Source organism: Prionailurus bengalensis, chromosome A2, assembly GCF_016509475.1.
Source record: "Prionailurus bengalensis isolate Pbe53 chromosome A2, Fcat_Pben_1.1_paternal_pri, whole genome shotgun sequence".
In the NCBI taxonomy this organism is placed as follows: domain Eukaryota; kingdom Metazoa; phylum Chordata; class Mammalia; order Carnivora; family Felidae; genus Prionailurus; species Prionailurus bengalensis.
The window spans coordinates 11,811,057-11,830,865 of record NC_057348.1 but is presented as its reverse complement, the minus strand read 5'-3'; the positions used below and the strand labels follow the sequence as shown (position 1 = coordinate 11,830,865).

The window sequence follows — 19,809 nt, the reverse complement described above, 5'->3', positions numbered from 1 at the left end:
CACAGTCACACACACACACACACACACACACACACGTGTTCTCAAACGCACACGTGCATGCACGCACACAATCTCACACATACAACGCACCCACGCTTGCACGCGTACACACACTCGCGTGCACACATCCACACACCTACGTGCACACATATGCACATATCCAAACATACACGTCCCACGCACAAGCACGCGTGCACACACGCTCGTGCACACACGCTCATACACACTCTGAACTAACGGAGGAGACGAGACGCCTTAAAGTTTGTTGTCCCCGAGCCGTCCAGCAGAGGGAGCCTCCGACACACTCAGGAGAGGAAGGAGACAGCGACCAGTGACCGGCCGGGCCTGGGCGTGTTTGGAGAATCGCTCTGATGCAGCAGGTCCCGGAGACCTACGGGCCCCATGCCTCCCCTCCTCCCTCCCTCATTCAGTCACCACCATCGACCTTAGCGGGAAGTCAATATGCATGAAAAGCATGATGAAAAATCCACACGGCAAAGGAGAACCGAGGTGCCAGAAAGGAGCAGTCAGGTGCCCAAGGCCACCGCTAGGAAAGGGGTACAGCCGGGTTTTAAACCCACATAGGTCGTCTCCCAAGAGCAAGCTTTTTTTGCCGGAGGAGAGTGGCCTCCAACTGGGGATTCTGGCCGACAATCCCAGCACTCGCCACCCGGGGGCACCCCAGGACACACGTCGCCTCCAGCATCCCACCGCCCAGCTTCGACTCATCTCCACGACCCCCAGCCCCACCCCGCTCCACCCACGCCTGCCGCTACCCCCCTTATAGGCAAAGCGAGGCTAGGGACCCAGACCCGCACGAGAAGCCTCAGGGGTAAGCCACCCCGTTGAGGCCACGACATGAGGACATGGTCGTGGGACCTTGGGTGAACCATCTCACTCTGGGGAAGTCCGTTTCCACTTCCACTAAATGAGACAGTTAATAGTACCCCCTGAGAATTAAGTGTCAATATTTGGGAAGGGCACGGAGGAAGCACTCAACTTTAAATGTCATTATTGTTATATCAACTCTGGAGACCCCTGGGGGGTTGGTCTCCCCTCCATGAGCACACGCACACACACAGAGGGGGATCTCACCAGTCTTGGGGCTTTTGAAACACCATCTAAGTGCTGAGGTTTCCCAGATGTATGTATCACCAGCCCAGAACTCCCTCCCGAGTTCAAGACCAGCCTATCCGACTGCCCACTTGACATCTCCAACTCCTCCTGGCCCCAACTGACATGCTGATCTCAGCCCTCACACCCCGCCCCCCCCCCTGCAGAAAAACCTTACTCTGTTAAGCATTCTCCATCTCGAGGTGGCACGTCTGTCTTCCCAGGTGTTCAGACCCACATCTGGGGGCCTCCCTTTCTCCTGAATCCTTCGTTCAAGGTATTAGCAAATCTGCCAGCACTAACTTCGTAAAGCAGTCGGTCCCAATCAGAATCCAAGCACCTGTCTTCACTCTACAGCCCACAGCTTGCTTGGAGACACTGTCATCTCTCACCTGGACAAATCTGGTCACCCCATCTGATCTCCCTAGTCCCATCCTTGCCTCACACAGTCTCTATTCAACATGGCAGCCAAAGACTATAATAACAAATCTTGTCCCTCCTCTGTCCAGAGCCCTCCATGCCTCCCTATCTCTGTCATAGAAAAAGTCAGTGGACCCCAAGGCCCTGTGGGACCTGCTCCTATCCCCTCCCTGACCTCATTCCCTTCCGTGTTCCTCCTCCAGCCACACTAGTCTCTTCAATGCCCCCTAAACACCCCAAGCTTGTTCCTACCTCAGGACCTTTGCACTATACGTTCTCTCCGCCTCAAAAACTCTTCCCCAAAATATCCACATGGCTCCTGCCCTCTCCTACCTAAAGTCTTTGTTGAAATGACCCCTTCTTGGTGAGGGCTTCACTGACCATCTTACAACCTCTCCCCCTGCCCCACTAGCATTACTGAACACCCACAGAAATAACACGCACTGACCCAGCTCAATTTTTCCATAGCACTTATCGCTTCTCTCCCACATGGGCCAATGTAGTCACCCCATCTGGTCTCCCTAGTCCCACCCTTGCCTTCCCACACAGCAGCTAAAAGAATACTATAAAGACCAAGTGACTGGGGCGCCTGGGTGGCTCAGTCGGTTGAGCGTCCGACTTCAGCTCAGGTCACGATCTCGCAGTCCGTGAGTTCGAGCCCCGCGTCGGGCTCTGGGCTGATGGCTCAGAGCCTGGAGCCTGCTTCCGATTCTGTGTCTCCCTCTCTCTCTGCCCCTCCCCCGTTCATGCTCTGTCTCTGTCTCAAAAATAAATAAAACGTTTAAAAAAAATTTTTTAAATAAAAAAAAAAAAGACCAAATGACAAATCTGTCGCTCTGCTCAGAACCCTCCCATGGCTCCCCATTTCTGTCACAATAGAAGTAAAAATCCTCCAAGGCCCTGTATGAATTTACTTATTTGCTCATTTATTATTCGTCATGTTAACCTCCCCCCACACCCAACAAAGGTCAATTATGTAAGGGCTCAAATACCACCTGGCTTACAGCAGATGCTCAATAAATATTTGATGAGTTAATATGGTTACTGTAGACCTTGTCACTGCCCCATCTTCTTTATCATTTCAGGGACTACACCATCACCTGTTCCCCCAGCCAAAGACTTGGAAATCACCCTTAACTCCTCCCTCACCACAGCTCCTGTGGCTAGGTAGTCCCCCCTCCTGTCCTGCCTGGACCTCAGTCTCCCTCTTCCCCAGGTTTCCATTCCCCAGTGTTCCCCCCTTCCAAGCCACCGTCCTGCCAGCTCATATCTGACCAGATCCTGTCATGCTCCTGCTCACACACCTTCTATAGCTCCCTATTGCCTTCAGCATAAGGCTTGAACTGAGATGTAGCCCGCAGTTCCTGGGCAGTTGGCCCCTGCCCGACTTTCCTCCAGTCTGCACCCTTCCTCTGGATCCAGCCTCTCTGGAGTGGTGCTCCTCGGGCACACCATGTTCTCCCTTACCTGGGGACATCTGCAGATGCTGTCCCTCCCACCTGACATGCTCTTCTCTCCTTGTCACCACTCAACTTGTACCCTCACTTCAGCATCAGAGAAGCTCTCCCTGAGCCAGCCCCCTGTTGTGTCACAGAGCAACAAGGGCCTCTCTTTTGGAGCACTTGTCACGGATTGTAAATAAATTTACGTGTGGAATTATTTGTTCAACATCTGTCTCCTGTTCTCCCGATGGCAGGAATTGGGCCCGGCTGTGCTCCGGGCCCAGTGCCAACAAACACTTAATTAATATGTGGTCTGTTGATGAGATAAATGAATGCACAAACTGTCCCCAAAAGCCTGAGTTCATGTCCGAGGACAAATGGCTTCCCAGCCTCCTAGCCCATAGCTTCCCTCAGTTGCCTCCCAGCTGTCCAGGCACCTTCATTTCCTTCCTGGAGCCCAAGGGAAGTGTCTGGCTGAGCTAGGGAGTAGACGGTGGGGGGGGGTGTCTGCATCCCTCGCTTTTATTCTACAAAAATAAGAACACTCAGCAAAGGGCCTTTCAGCAAAGGAGGAAGGAAGAGGCTTTCCAGGGAAGGTCTGGATTTACAAAACATCAACAGAAGCACACACCCTGAGCCCTGGGATGCAGCCTGATGCCAGAGGAGTTCGCCCACATGAGCTGGGGACCTCAAGAAGCTGACGTCCAGGTCCAGGGCTCTTACTTCAGGCTCCAGCTCTCAAGTCCTCAACTTAAAAGCCAGCCGGGATCCACGGGGGACAGGTCCTGAATCCCAGAGGCCTTAGGTGTCAGGTCTAGGGTCCTCAGATGGTTGGGTGGGTGGGGCCTGAAGGCCCGAGTGCTCTGGATCCTGGGGGTGGGTCTGGGCCCGAAGAGATGCGGCTGAGCCTGGTCCCTCAAGCAGGAAAGCAGGCACTCAGGGGACCTGACCTGGACCTCAAGGGGGAGGACCAGACCGTCAGGAGGCGGAGCCTTGACATGAGGGGCGTGGCCTGCACCTTCATACTGCTCAGTGGAGGAGCCTGGTCTTCCAGGAGCCCAACCGGGTCTTCGAGGGGCGTGGTCTCTGCCCTCAGGGCCCTGGGGGCGGGGTCTGGTCCCTCGGGGGCGGGGCCTGGGCCTCTTTGGGCAGGGCCTGGGCCCCCCGGGATCCGCAGGGAAGCGCCAGCGATCAGGCCCGCGGAGGCAGTGGCTCCACGTTGAGCCAGATGCCGTTCTCCGTGCGCAAGATGAGCTCAGGCTTCCGCCGCACCTTGCGCGTTCGGTCCACACTCAGGCGGAAACGCAACAGCGTCAGCGCCACGGCCACGCGCATCTCGGCCATGGCAAAGCTCTGTCCGATGCAGTTTCTAGAGGAAGGGGGAGGGGGGAGGGGCTCAGGTGCAGCCGCTGTGTGACCCGGGAAGGGGGGAGTCCCTGGGTAAATGACCGACCTCCCGCTCTGGGTCTCAGTTCCCTCATCTGTAAAACGGGAGCAATGGCATCCTAGAGTCGCTGGGAGCCTATGAGCCCAGAACTCAGGGCCTGCCACACAGTAGGCGCTCAACACCCAGGGATGCTATCACAGAGTCTCATTTGGGGGTTTCTTAGTACACTGGAGGCATGAAGGGTGCTGGGTTGGCAGAAAGCACATCTGGGTGGCAGGTGATCTCTGCTCCTGATCGGCACATCCCTGACCTTCGACTCCCATGGCGCTCCTCCTACGCTTGGCTTAAACTGGGGGAGACAGAAGAGTTACCTGGGTCCTGCGGAGAAGGGCACATAGGCCAGTGGGGAGCGCTGCTGTGGGTTGTCCGGGTCAAAGCGATAGGGGTTGTACACCTAGGCAGGAGTGGCCAGGGGGTGGGTGAGTCTGGTTGGCCCATCTATCCCAGCTTGGTCCTGACCCTTCGGCTGGATGGAGAGAACCTCACTACAATCCAGCCACACCCTCCTCTTTTCTGTTGTTCAAGCATGCCAGCCTGACTCCAACCACAGGGCCTTTGCACTTCCTGTCTCAACTGCCTGGAACAGGCTTCCCCCTGCTCTTTGCACTTCTCAGGTCTCAACTCAAACACCTCTTCCTCCCCAAGGCCTTTCTTCACCATGTGAGCTAAAGTGCCCCCCACCCCCTCCAGTTTTTATCTCCTTTGTGCATGTATCACAACCATAGTTTTTGCTTATTTTCTTCCCCTGAACTTCACAGTGAGCTCCATGAGGGAAAAAAAAAAAAAACAAAAACAAAAACAAAAACAAAACAAAACAAAAAAACAGTACATTTCTCGGTCCTCTGTGCCCAGCACAGAGGCTGGCAAACAGTAGGTGTTCAATAAATATTTGTGGACCTAGTGAATCAACAAACAGTGAGTGAATACATGGGGGGAGGGGCACTCAAGCTGTGCATCCAGCCAGGCCACCTGGGTCCCTGGGGAAGAGGATAGGAAGGCCTCAGTGGCCCAGGACCACCCCTTCTGAGGGGCAAGAAGCTGAGGGAAGAGAGGATTGAGGCAGGCGCTCACCTTGGAGTCAGGCCACACTGTGGGGTTGTGGTGGGTCCCGTAGATGCTGACCAGGCAGATAATTCCTGTGGGGAGGGTGGCATCATTGGGGCCACTGGGGCTGAGGGGAACTTTCCCTGAAGTCCTCCTCCTCCCCTGCTCTTCCTAGAGTCATGCTGTTCCCATGAGCCATCTACCACCCTCCCCTGCCCATCCTTCTCTGAAAAATTCTGCTGCTGGCCCCCTAAGAGGTCCCCATCACCTGCTTTCTAGCTGCCATGCTGGCCACACAGGGATCTTTGTCACTCACAGATCTGACATTGTTCCTCCTCAGCTCAAAAACCTCCCATGGCTCCCTACTGTCCTGAAGATCAAGTTCAGGTGCCTCAACCTAGCATTCGCAGCCTTTCAATACCTGCACCCTGAAACTCTGCTCCATAAATATGCTCTCTCTTTCACTTTCTACCTTCAAGGCTCACCTCTCATGCTGCCTCTTCCAAGCAGACCCCCACCCTGAATTTCACCCCATATTAAGTCATCACTCCTTACTTTGGACTGTTTAAGCCCCTTTAAAGTTACTTCGTTTAGGCCATTCCTGACCCCACGTGACTGGGAATGTCTGTGCCCTGCTGTGTCTTCCTCAGACTGAGTGGTACTCAAGGCCTGGGACTGGGAATGAGGCCTCTCTAGATCCCCAGCATCACCCAGAGCCAGGCTTAGTCTCCAACGAATATTTGGCCACTGAATGAAACCATCCCTCCCTCACCTGCACCCTCACAGGGCCCACCCCACCACACCCACTCTTGCTCTTCCACCTGGACTCACCCACCTCTGTCTAGCCCCTACACGTGGGTTCTCCTCCCTCACCCCAGAAGCAACAGCCACACAGAGAGATGGCCCATCCACAGGGAGGGTGCACCTGGGGCAGGTTTGACCATGCTCCCATGGGCACTAGAGCGGCCTGGCAGCTGGCAGCACACAATGGGCACCTTTGGGGATGACGCGCCCATCTGGAAGCTTGATGTCCTCCGTGCAGCGGCGGGAGACCAGGGTCACGGGTGGGAACTGGCGTAGGCTCTCCTTGATGCACATAGTGGTGAAAGGCAGCTGGGTCAGGTCGTCCCTGGGGAACACGGAACGTGGGATGGTCAGTGGCTTGGAGTCAGGGCACAGCAACACCCCTTCCCCCACCCCAAACACACACACAGACACACACACACACACACACACGCGCGCGCTCAGGAGCAACCACGCAGGAAACCAGTCCAGGATCTCAGACTTGCCCCAGCTTCCGGTTTTTGCATTTATGCCATGCACACATCACTACCCCTCAGCATGCCCCCAAGCAACCCGAGCAGCACCAGCAGGCTTCTGCATGCCCAGCATTAACCCTTTAACTGATGGATTACGTGGCAGCCAGGGGATAGCCGGGAGAGGTGCCAGGACAGGCGGGGGGGGGGGGGGGGGGGTGGCGCGCCCGGGCATCAGAAATTCACCAGCCTGTGTGGATCAATTTCAGTATTTAAAAACCTGTCCATTCTCTCCTTCTGCTATTATTAACTTCTTTCTGTTGGACTCCAGGGCCCAAAAGTGGGTTAATTATAGCCCTTGGTCCATGATCTAGATCGTTTTCTTTCTCTTTCAAAGAAACTTCACGTCACTCCTGTAAAGGGCAAACGGCATGCCTGGCATAAAAGTACCCATAAGGTAAACACCACTGGGAAAACAGAAGAGTTATTAAATTCTGGCGAGACATCATCTCCTGCCCAGTCCTCAGAACCTGAGCCATCTTTTCCCTTCATCAAAAAGGCAGATTAGCAAGGAGTTGAAGAATACAACAGCACCCGACTGAGAATGTCTCCCTGACGTCGAAATCTAAAAGGTTGACGCAGGGGCACCTGGGTGGCTCAATCAGTTAAGCGTCTGTCTTCAGCTCAGGTCATGATCTCATGGTTCAGTTTGTGAGTTCGAGCCCCGCACTGTCAGCACGGAGCCTGCTTGGGATTCTCCCTCTTCTCTCTCTGCCCCTCCCCCACGTCTGCTCCCCCCCCACCCCAAAATAAATAAACTTTAGAAAATAAATAAATAAAAGGTTGACACTAAACAGAAAAGAGCTTTCTCGCTGTTTGATGCTATTTAATGCTGTGTTTTCTTTGAGTCACCCAAAAATCAGCTCTACACGGCACATGTCTGAATTATACACCCCTTGCCCTTTGCATGTGATTCTGCAGTGCCTTCTGCTCAGGTGGGTAGAATGTATGTCCTGCCCCATTCATGGTGGGCTTGGCCGTGTGACTTGCTTTAGTGAAATGGAATGTTCCAGTGCAGGCAGAGGTTTTAGACTGTGGCTCTTCGAGCTTCTGGAATCTGCCTTGAGAGGAACACGCCCCAGGTAGCTGCTGGTTCAAGGAGAATGAGGAGACGTGTGAAACAGACCTGAACCCACACCTCCATTTGGAAGCCACCCCACTCAACTGAACGGCACCCTGCAATAGCGAGAGCAAGAAATATGTGCAGACCAGAGCAAGAAACAAATACGCAAGCTCTAGACTCAACCGGCCCCCCACCATCCCCCTGACCCCAAACAGACCACTCCAGCTCCTCCAGCTCCCGGCCTTGCATGACCTCCCGGATCTCTTCCCGGCACTTCTCCTGGTACTCTGGATACTTGGCCAAGTTGAACAGCACCCATGACAGGCCACTGGATGTTGTGTCATGACCTGTAGGCAGGTGAGGAGCTCACGTGGAGGCTGCCTGAGGACAGCGGAGACACGGTCTTCTGACAACGGGGCCCCCTCCTCGCCTCCCTCCACATCCTCACCTTCAAACATAAAGGTGTCTGCCTCAGCTCGGATGTCCTCATCTGACAGTTCCTTCCCGTCTTCATCCTGGAACGAACAGGAGAGGATCCTTAGCCCGCTTCATCCCACCCTCCACCTCCTAGGGCTGAAGTCAAGATACTCCCCCCTCTCTCAAGCCAAGCTGCGGGGGGAAGAATGCCAGGCAGACAGAGGTACGTGGCTTGTCTAAGAAAGATGGAAAGTGGGAGGGAGAGTCAAAGGTGAGGGGAAGAAGGGAGTTTGTATCCCTTGAGCAGCTGGTTGCAGCAAGCATCCTGCTGGATGGAGGCCCAACCATGACCTGTGATCAGGTCTCATGACCATCATGTCGTAAATGAGGAAACTGAGGCTCAGAGGGACGAGTCAGGTGACTAAGGTCCAGCATCCGCTAAGCAGCAGGGCCAGAACTGGAACCCAGAACTGCCTGAATCCAGAATCCAAGTGCTGCTCAGAAATTCCACAGAAGGGGGAGCCTTGGTGGCTCAGTGGTTAAGCATCTGGCTTTGGCTCAGGTCATGCATGATCTCACAGTTCGTGAGTTCATGAGTCCCACATCAGGGGAGCTCAAGCCCTGCTTTGGGTGAGCTCAATCCCCTCTTCCGGTGAGCCTGGCTTCTGTCTCTCTCTCTCTCTCTCTCTGCCCCTTGTGGGATTCTCTCTCTCTCTCTCTCTGCCCCTCACTCACTTGCTCTCTCTCTCTCTCTCAAAAACAGGAAGAAAGAAAAGAAATCCCACAGAAGCAATCTCTGCAAGTGTCATATTTTTTCAAAGTCTTGGGTTTCAACTTTTAAGCATGGTGAGCAAAATCATGTCCCCGCCCCCACCACAACCCTCCAGAATTCATACGGTGAGGTCCTCACCACCCGGGACCTCAGAACGTGACTGTATTTGGAGACAGGGCCTTTCCAGAGGTAATTAAATTATGATGACGTCATTAGGGTGGGCCCTAGCCCAATATTTAGAGGACATTTATGCAAAGACACAGGCAGAGGGAAGACAACGTGAATACACATGAGAAGGAGGCCATCTACAAGACAGGGAGAGAGGCCTCAGAAGAAACCAACCCCTGTCAGTGCCTTGATCTCAGATCTCTAGCCTCCAGAACTGTGAGAAGGTTAACTTCTGAGGTTTAGCCCACCCAGTCTACAGCACTTCATTACGGCAGCCCCAGCAAAATGAATACAGTAAGTCTTACTTGTGTATTAGGGTGCCTGCCTGCCTCCTAGATCTGTGTTATTCGGGACGTTTGTCCTTTTATGGAGTTGGTGCAATTCACGAGGGGCCGGGGCCCAGCCTCACCTTGGCCAGGAGCAGCACATCGATGAAGTCCAAGGTCTTGCCCTGTTTGCCCTTAAGCCAGGCCTCGGCCCCCTGCTGGTGCAGTGCCCGCCTCCGCTCCTGGATGACCTCCGTGGTGAAGCGGTGCACGGTGTCACAGGCCTGCCGGAAACGCCGCCCGTCTGCCGTGAGGTAGTAGATGAGGTCGATGTGGTGGTGCACGCGGTATTGGCGCTGGACCACGAGTGCGCTCAGCTCGATGATGGCCGAGATGTAATCGCTCATCTTCCTGCCGGGAGAGGAAGGGCCGTGAGCACAAGCTGCTCCCTAGGACCAGTAAGCAACCCCCCCCCCCGCCCCGTATATAGACAATATTTTCTAATTTTCCTGTACTCTTCACGCTCCACCATCTGGGGCCTTGCTGACCCCAGAGAGACGCGGCCCCTCCCAGAGCTAGCCAGTTCTGAGAGATTGCCAATGACTCACCCAAGAGTATCCCTTTCATGTGCACACCAAACAGTCCAGAGCCCATACGCTGAAGTTTATCAGGCCGAGCCACTATCTCCAGGCCTTAATCACTGGACAACTAGGGACAGCCCCCATCCTCCAGAGCCCTCTGTAATTATTCAAACGAGTGAATCCTAAGCTTGTGTAACTGCCATACTGTTCCTTCCCAAGGAAACCACCAAAAAAGACTGTCATGCTTTCTCCCGACTGACACCGATGCTTCCCTGTGTGGCCCTGAGGGGTGTAGTAGGTCCCCTCCTCTTGGGAACTGTAAGGAACAATCATCTCCTGATTGGGTGGCCTCATCATATCTGAATAAAACCAAAATCCAGGTACACATAGACCCAAAGACAGATGAGGACTTCCAAATAGATGTAGCATCACAAAAACTAAATGGCTATAAGCCACAGAGTGAGAGAACTCATAAATATGATCACAAACTTGTATCTAAAATATATAAAGAACTCTTGGGGCTCCTGCATGGCTCAGTCAGTTGAGAGTCTGAGTCTTGATTTTGGCTCATGTCATGATCCCAGGGTCATGGGATCAAGCCCCACATCAGACTTTGGACTGAGGGTGTAGCCTACTTAAGATTCTCTCTCTCCTTCTCCCCCTGCCCCTCCCCAGGTCACTATCTCTGTCAAAAAATAAAATAAAATAAAATATAAATAAATAAATAAATAAACAAATAAATAATATAAAGAACTCTTAAAATGCACTCATAGACAAAGAATCCAATTAAAAAATGGGTAAAACATATGCATAGACATTTCTCCAAAGAAGATATACAAATGTCCAATAAGCACATTAAAAGATGCTTAACAGCATTAGCCACTACAGAAATGCAAATCAAAACCACAATGAGATACTGTTTGACCCCAACTAGGAATGGCTATAATCAAAAAGACAGATAATAACAAGTGTTTGTAGAGGTGTGGAGAAATTGGACCCCTCACATACTACTGGTAGGAATATAAAATGCTGCCTCTCTCTCTCTCTCAAATAAGCATTTAAAAAAATTAACAAAAAAGAAAAAAAATGAAATCACTGGGACAGGTGTGCAAGGGGCTGTCCTTGGTCCTGAACTATGCTTGTTGTTTTCACACGTGTCACAGTCTGTCACTTCCTTGTTTATTTATTTGTGCACGGTAACTGCTTTTCTTCCCATCAACATATAAGTTCCAAAGGAGCAATACCTTGTCTATTTTGTTGACCATTATATTCACAGTGCCTAGTCCAGGAAGAGCACATAGTAGGCTGGAATAAATATTTCTGGACTGATTAATTAATCAATTAACTAGTTAATCACTAAAGCCACTGTCACTTTACCCAACTGAAACATAACCCTACAAAGCCCAGAGTAACAAAGTCAGCAGCTTATCATTGAGAACGTACTATGTGCTACAAACTTGCCATTTATGATGTCTCTTCTTCCTTATATCCCCACTTAGACTATAAATTCCAAGGAACTGGGACTTAGTCTGTTGCTCACCACCATATTCTCAGTAGATAGCATAGTATCTGGCACATAGTAGCTACACAACAAATAGCTGATGAATGAATGAATGAATGAATGAACCAGGACAATGGTTATTTTATTCATCCATTCAACAAATATTTACTGAACATCTACTGTGTGCCAGGGCAGTGCAACATCATTTTATTCTTTTTTTAATGTTTATTTATTTTTGAGAGAAAGAGAGAGAGAGAGAATGAGAGAATGAGTGGGGGAGGGGCAGACAGAGAGGGAGACACAGAATCCAAAGCAGTCTCCAGGCTCGGAGCTTTCAGCACGGAGCCCAACATGGGGCTTGAACCCATGAACCTGAAGATCATAACCTGAGCCAAAGTCAGACGCTTAACTGACTGAGCCATCCAGGCGCCCCATATCATTTTATTCTTAAAGCATGTCTCAGAGGGTCAAGAATTGTCATCCCTGGAGTGCCTGAGTGGCTCAGTTGGTTAAGTGTCTGACTCTTGGTTTCTGCTCAGGTCATGATCTTGCAGTTTGTGGGTTCAAGCCCCACATCAGGCTCTGCACTGACAGCATGGAGCCTGCTTAGGATTCTCTCTCTCTCTCTCTCTCTCTCTCTCTCTGCCTCTCCCCTGCTTGCTCTCTCTCTTCCCCTCTCTCTCTCTCTCCCTTCCAAAATAAATAAATTTAAAAAAAAAAAGAATTGCCATCCTTGTTTCACAAAAAAGGAAACAGGCTCGTAGCCTGGGGAGACACTTTCCAAAAGCCAAACTACTCCTCACGGAAGGATGAGGGAAACTAGCACTTATTAAGCACCTACTCTATACCCAACCACCAACTTACATTACCTCACTTAATACTCACAAGATGACTATGGGGGTGGAATTGGGATTCCGTTTTTTCGGATAAGGACACAGGCCCAGAGAGGTGATGTCAGTTTTCAGAAACACACAGCCTGTCGGTGGCAGAGTACCGACAGCCCGGCGATGCCCGACACCTGAGAGTCTCCTTTCTTCTCCCACCACCTTGCCCTGCAGCAACCGTCTCTATCTTCCCCCAGGAAGGCCACACTCACTCCTGGCAGTTGCTGTTGTGGCTGAAGACACATTTCTGAAGACTGTCCAGGGTCATGAGGCTGATGTGCTCAAACATGTCAAGGGAGACCACTGGGCCCTCCGCCAGGCGCCGCCATTTAGCCTGCGCGAGAGAGACACATGGCGAACCGAAGCAGAGACCGCAGGCTTTGAGCCGGGCTGACAACGGCACCCCAGCTGCCTGCTGGCCTCAAGCCCATTTTGTAGGTAAAGGAAGTGAACCGTCCTGACATCCCATGGCTCACACACGAGTCGGGGCCTGGACCAGTCCCACTCCGCGGACACCCTCTTCCCAAGAGACCCCGCGACTCACATGCATGATGTCAGTGCACTGGTTGAAGATCTTCATGTAGGGCTTCAGGATGTCGAAGTGAAAGGCGGGGGTCAGCAGGCGGCGGTGCCGGCTCCACTTCTCACCTTTGCTAAGCAGCAGCCCATCTCCTGGGCGCAGGAGACTGCCCTTAGGAGCCTCTCCTATTACTCTGAAACCACAAGAAACCCCACGCCCCACCCTCTCTTCCCTGAAGCCCCAGCCCCAGCTCATCCAGTCCCACACTCACCCAGCCAAGGTTTCAGGAAACCGTAGAAAAGGTCATCCTTGGGGGCAATGGCAGCTGTGGAGAGAGAAGAGGTGATGATAATTCAAAAGAGACTGCTGACCCTTGACCTCTGCTTCTAACTTCCTTGGGGCTCCTCTCTGAGCTCTGACCTCCACCTCACCTCTCCAGTCCATCTTCCACACCTGCTCCCGAAAGACCCTTATAGGATGCTGATCTGAACATGAGCCTCCCCTACTCAGATACCTCCCATGGCTCCCTATCACCCTTGTAAAAAAGTTCAAGCTCAGGCTAGCACTGAAGGCCCTGCCCCATCTAGCCTCCCTGTGTCTCTCCTATCTCACCCTTCAACATACACCTCACATACTGGCCCAGGCTGAGCTCTCCATCCAGAATGGCCCTCTTCACCCTAATCACCCCCTCTTTTCTGCCAATCCAGGCCATCTGAATTACGCCTCCTGTGCTCTCAGTCTCCAGTGTAGCCTCCTCCTTGCACTCCGGTCCCAGGAGGTCTTATCAGATGCTAGATCTGACCATGTCCCTTCCCGCTCAGAGCCATTAGCCACAGCACCAGCTGTTCAGCCCATTTTCAAAGCCCTGAATGATCTACCCCAGTCCAGACCTCTCTCAAAACATCTCTGTCCTCCATACCCTACATGCTCAATGTTCGAACATCACAGCATATTCTCATCTCCTTGAAAAAGCCACATTCTGTGTTCTTTCTACCACATGCCTTCTCTGCCTCAAACACTCTTCCTTCATCCTTTGAGTCTCTGCTTGGATGCCACCCCTTCTCCACCCATCCCTCTGGATTGCATCCATCCAGGTACAAGCCCCTGGAGAGGAGGGACCATGTTGATCACTGACATATGGGTGCTAAATAAATTTTCAGTGAATGAACCAGTCAAGGGATGAAAGAATGCAAAAATGGATGGTTGGATGGGTGGATGGATGGATGGATGGATGGGTGGATGGGTGGATGGGTGGGTGGGTGGATGGATAGGGTGGGTGGGTGGGTGGGTGGATGGGTGGATGGGTGGGTGGATGAGTGAGTTAACTCCCTTTCTATGGGTTGAACAGATTTGTGACTGAATGGGCAGGGGCCCAGGAAAGAAGTACCTGAAACTCAAGTGATATCACTTTTACCTGAGATGTGACTCAGCCACCTACACACACACTACCTAGGAATTGGCCAATCGTGCACACAGTCATCTGTCCACTCATCCTTCTATTTGGAGGGTTCTGCCACCCTCTGTACCCAACCCCTGCTGGGCAGTGCTGGGGGCCAGAGGTGGCTCAGCTCCACACCCTGCCTGGAGGAGATCTGGGTGGGGCGAGAAAGAGAAGTAGAGGCATGCCATGCAAATATCAAGAAGGCAGAAAGTGTGCCAGAAGCAAAGGGAGGCACAGAGAAAGGGCTGTTGGAAGTCAAAGCAGGCTTCCTGGAAGAGGCAACACTGGAGAGGAAGATAGAAGTCTATCTAGTCATGCCTTTCCTCTCTGAGATCTGGACTCCAGCCTTAGCCCCTTGAGGGTCTTTCTGATACACAGACCTGTTAAATGGTTGCCCAGCCCAAGCACCATTCCCTAACACCCCCAATGTAAAACACAAGCTCATTTGCTTTGCACACAGGTGCTCTGAGTCCAGCCTCTGTCTCACTGCCTACTCGTCCCCACACATCATCCTCACTCCAGACACCCCAAGTCACCTGAATTCCCCTGGCACTTTCACACATCTGCACCTTTGCACTGGTAGAACCCTCCACCTGAGACTTCTCATCTGGCAAACCCCTACACACATCCTTCAAGGCCCAGCGTCATTGACATCTCCTCCATGAAGTCTTCCCCAACCCCCGACCCCCACCCCAGGCTAAACCCTTGTTCTCCCATCCTCGGGTCCCTACACCTCTCCAACTTTGAACACTAGATTCCAGGAGAGGCCGTGACCAGGCTGCCTTTCCCCTCAGTGTTCCCTTCAGTAAAAAGCAGATGGTAACGTCTACCCTGGAGGAGGTCCTATAAGAAAAGGCCCCACCTGGTGCTCAGCAGGAAAGTACATATCACTGTGGTTGAGAGCTCGGCCTCCGGGAGGGCCAGATCTGGGTTCAAATCCCAGCCCCACCACTAACTCAGCATGTAAACTTGGGCGTGTCAACCATTCTGGCCCTCCATTTCCTCATCTGCCAGAGGAGAAATAGAACAATTCTGCCTGCCTCGTGGCATCCCTATAACAGCTCAATGAGCTAACATGTTCCTGGCACACGGCAGGTGCTCATTAAATATTTGTACACATAAATGAATAATTAACCAACTGCTGGCTATTTTTATAACCATGATTATAATTATTGGTCATTGGTGTCACGAACTCAGGAGATGATTATCTGCATCCCCAGTTCGCAGCAAGCCCCCACCAGGGAAAAATAAATGCACAGCCGTCGTGGAAAGCTATTTGGTGGTTCCTTAAAAAGTTAAAGGTAGAATTCCCATATGGCCCTGCATTTCTACTCCTCAGCACCTACCCAAGAGAAATGAAACTATACATCAGCACCGAAACCCGTGCAGGCATGTTCATAGCATCATTCGTAACAGCCTAAAGGTAGGAAGGACCCAAATGCCTGTCGGTGGATGAGCAGATGAACAAATTGTGGTATATCCGTATCCCCATACAATGGACTTCTACTCAGCCTTAAAAAAAGTAGGTCCTGATCATTGCTACAATGTGTGTGAACCTCGGAAACACTGTGCTAAGTGAAAGAGGTCAGTGCAAAAGGTCACATTTTGTATCATACCTTTACTGTGATATATCCAGAATAGGCAGAGCCTATTCTATCTCTTATCTATGGAGATAGAAAATAGAGTGGTATGTCCCAGAAGTGGGGGGGGGGGGGGGGAGGAGGACGTAATCACTTAATGGGTACAGGTTGTTTTATGGGGCCATGAAAAAAAACTTGGAACTAGAGAGAGCCTTGGGTTGCACAACACTGTGAACACGCTACATACCTTACACTTTAAAATTGTACGTTTTTAAATGGTTAATTGCATGCTATGTGAATTTCATCTCAATAAAAAATAAATGCATAAAGGCAAAAGCTGTAATGATATGCCTATATATCACACTTCATTCTCTATAATGCATTTCCCCCTGCTTTCTCCCATTAATGCTCTCTACCCCAATTGCCCGATATAAGATGGAGAAGGTTCAGGAGGAGCTGTGCCTTTCTCAGGGCCCATGGGCTGTGTGGCTTTAGCCCCAGGCCATCAAGGTCCCCGGGTGTGGCCCTGAGGAGGCCCCGGTGTGGGGTGGGATCCACAGCTTGGGGCCAGGCCTGTCTGTCCTGACTCACAGCTCCGCCCCCCCCCCACTCCTCCAGTGGGGGGAAGGCCCTGGATATCCTGCCTGTCCTGAGGGAGGGGAAGGGAGGGGAGAGGGAGAGGCCGGGGCATCTACTATGTGCCAAGGCCACGCGGGGCGGCTCCACTCCCTACTCCATCTGGCGTCTCACAACCATGTAAGATGGTCCTCAGGAATCTGCGGTTCTGAGGAGGAGAGGGAAGAAGGAGGAGGCAGAAAGAAAAACAGGACGTGAGAAAAGCAGGAGACGAGAAACCCCCATGAGCACCTACCCACATCACAGTGAGTCTTCACCACCACCCCATTTTACAGATCAGAAACTGAGGCCCTGAGAGGCTACATGAATTTCTGGGTCACATGGTGACGATGGCTCCACCCAGGATTCGAGCCCAGCCCGCCCAAGTCCTGGCCCAGGGCTCTTTGCACAACTTGGAGCCCATCCCTTAGAGAGGTCACCCTTCCCAGGGTCCAGGCTCCCCCTTTGTGCAGTGGGTTGGGCATCCCGGAATGAAACGTGGGGAGGGTACGGCTGGGGGAGGGAAGGATGGCAGCCCCTTCCTCTTTCATGGCTCCGACGTGACAGCCTTGAAGGTGGTCTCTAGACCTCAAAGAGAGATCTCAGCCTCTCGTTGTAGGGGCCCAAGCTGGGGCCGGAGATCCTAAAATTCCTGGTACTTTTTCATTCCTCCCTCCTCTCTCAAATGTCTCTGATGCCCCTGGAGGTGCCCAGTTATGCGTGAGGCCACACCAAAGATCCAGACTCCTAGGGGGAAGACGGAGCTGGAGGCAGACACACTCAGTCAGCCCTAGAGCATTAGGACGGAGAATGAGAAAGCCCGGAGAAGAAAACCATGATCTGTCTGGAGGGTCAAGGAAGTCTTCCTGGAGGAGGGGTCACTGGATCCGGGTGTTGAAGGTTGAGCAAGGACTTGCCCAGCACACCCAGGAGCCCTACACCTTGGGACTGGTGTGGACTCAGAAGGGAGAAGCAATCTTTCTACGTCTCCTTTTCTACTAGTCAGGGTCAGCCCAGGTGAAAAGAATGGGCTGCAGGCTGGGATAGCCACAGCAGGGAATATCAGAACCCAAATGGTGGAACTGCCATGGCTTAGAATTAAGCAGCAACCACTTAACAAAATCTCAGGCAAACAATTCCCTGATCGAATATGTTTGGCTCTGACTTGTAGGTGGGCATGTTTGCCTCTCAAAGTTCCTAGGACCCCTAGACATTGTCGCACCTTTTCCCATGCTATCCCCACTATCTGTATTACCATGGCTGCTTTGGTGAACTCCTATTCATCCTTCAAATCCCTACTCCAATGGCCCTTCCCCCAGATAGCCTACAGGCCCAGAAGCCCAGGTGATTTCTGGGAGTTGAGGGTTTATCCATCACTTAAAGGCCCAGCCCACCTACCTGAGGCACCCACTACGGGCTTGATGTAGTCAGGATGCACCAGAACCAACAGCGGCAAAATGGGGCCAATCCACACCAGGATCACATGATGCATGTTGTCCAGCACCTTCTTCTCATCTTGGAGGCCTGTCTCATTTGGAAGATACTGCAAGGGGTAGGAGGGAAAGACAGTGAGGAGGAGCCCAGCCCCAGCGTCCCCTAGCCTTTCCCTCCTTCCACCTCTCCCCTATCCTTAAAACAAGCCCAGAAGAGCTGTATGATTGCGGGCAGCTGGCTGCACCTCGCTGAACCTCCATTCCCTCACCTGAGGAGTGGGGAAGAATCAACTCTCTGAGGGCAGCTGAGAAAATGTATGAAATAACAAAATGAGAGACCGCCCCCCCACCCACCCACCCAGCACAGGGCATGACACACAGCCGGTGTTCCAGAAATAAAAACAGTAAGAGTACACCCAATAATAATGATCGTCATTTGTTGAGTACTTGCTACGTTAGTAATAAAATACCACTAGCACTGTTATCTTTAACACATGCGTGTGGTTACAGCGTTAGGCGCGGCGGTGGGCATGGTTCATATAGTTAATACCTTCAACCTACCCAAGAATTCTGTGAAATACTTGCTACTATTTCCCCATTTCACTTTGCTTGGAAAGGTCAAATGACTTGTCTGAAATTACAGGTGAGTAAGTGATTGCCCTGGTTTGGGCTTCCCCAGAAGCCTCACCCAGAACTCATGGCCCCGGGAGGAGGCAGGCTGGGCCTACAGGGTCAATGTTGTCCACACTGACCCGGCTAACTTTGGGCACCAGGGCCTGGCCACTGCCAGGATGGACCACCATTAAAGCCAGATGGCTCTTGGAATAAGAGCATTGGACGAAGGGCACGAAAAATGAGTAGGGGTTCATCTAACTGAGAAGGATATTTGGTAGAGGGCACAGTTCCAGCAAAGACCATGGAGGCGGGAAATCAGAGCCTGGCTATAGGAACAGGAAGTCATCCTACAGGGCTAGACGTGAGTAGGGCGGGAGTCAGAGCCTAACGGGACTTGAACACTAGCTGAGGAGGTGAGACTTTCTCCGGACAGCAATGGGGAGTCACGGAGGGTGTGTGAGCAGAGGAGGGACATGGTTGGTTTCAAGATTCCTCCTGGGACCAGGACGGGGCGACGGACTGGAGGCAGGAGTCCAAGGAGGAGGCTGGACCATGGTCCAGCAGAAGACAATGAGGCCTGAGGAGGGGTGGGAGGTGAAAGGGAGGGAGGAGATTCGGACACAAACAGGCAAAACTTGGTGAGTGCAGTCCCAGGGGAATCATTCCTAAAGCCAGATAAAATATTCTTGGAGCTACTGAGTAGAAATGTACCTCCTGCTTCCTTCTTCTGAGACACTCACTCCAAGTAGCATCTAAAATATTTCTAGGGGCGCCTGGGTACCTCAGTCTGACTCTTGATTTCAGCTCAGGTCATGATCTCACGCTTCGTGAGTTCGAGCCCTGCATCGGGCTCCACGCTGACAATGAGGAGCCTGCTTGGGATTCTTTCTAACTCTCTCTCTGCCCCTCCCCCGCCCCCACTCACATTCTCTCTCTCTCTTTCAAAATAAATAAACGAAAATAAAATAAAATAAAATAAAATAAAATAAAATAAAATAAAATAAAACAATAAAATAAAATCAATAAAATATTTCTAGAATCACTCGATACTTCTGGTCTCTGCAAGACTGGGGAGTTGAGCACACCCACCACCACGTGGCAGGTTCAGAGTCAAGCATGCCGCCGACGTGACTTCGGGAACTGTCAAAATAATCTCATGAGGTTATCAGGA

At 51.9% G+C, this 19,809-nt stretch overlaps 1 protein-coding gene across 2 annotated transcripts in view; it reads right to left on the bottom strand.

The window, feature by feature from the left end:
• Positions 1 to 2,438: 2,438 nt before the first annotated feature.
• The window catches only part of LOC122487039 (cytochrome P450 4F22), a 31,315-nt gene continuing 13,944 nt past the window's right edge, over positions 2,439 to 19,809 (bottom strand). For both annotated transcript variants that reach the window (XM_043586905.1, XM_043586904.1), the window contains 11 exons: positions 17,989 to 18,133; positions 13,226 to 13,279; positions 12,979 to 13,106; positions 12,647 to 12,768; positions 9,612 to 9,879; positions 8,294 to 8,360; positions 8,063 to 8,192; positions 6,462 to 6,595; positions 5,494 to 5,558; positions 4,734 to 4,816; positions 2,439 to 4,344 (listed from right to left, as the gene is read on the bottom strand). In XM_043586905.1, the coding sequence (XP_043442840.1) occupies positions 4,167 to 4,344; positions 4,734 to 4,816; positions 5,494 to 5,558; positions 6,462 to 6,595; positions 8,063 to 8,192; positions 8,294 to 8,360; positions 9,612 to 9,879; positions 12,647 to 12,768; positions 12,979 to 13,106; positions 13,226 to 13,279; positions 17,989 to 18,133 (1,374 nt within the window). In that variant the 3' untranslated portion in view covers positions 2,439 to 4,166. The remainder of the gene's footprint in view (positions 4,345 to 4,733; positions 4,817 to 5,493; positions 5,559 to 6,461; positions 6,596 to 8,062; positions 8,193 to 8,293; positions 8,361 to 9,611; positions 9,880 to 12,646; positions 12,769 to 12,978; positions 13,107 to 13,225; positions 13,280 to 17,988; positions 18,134 to 19,809) is intronic.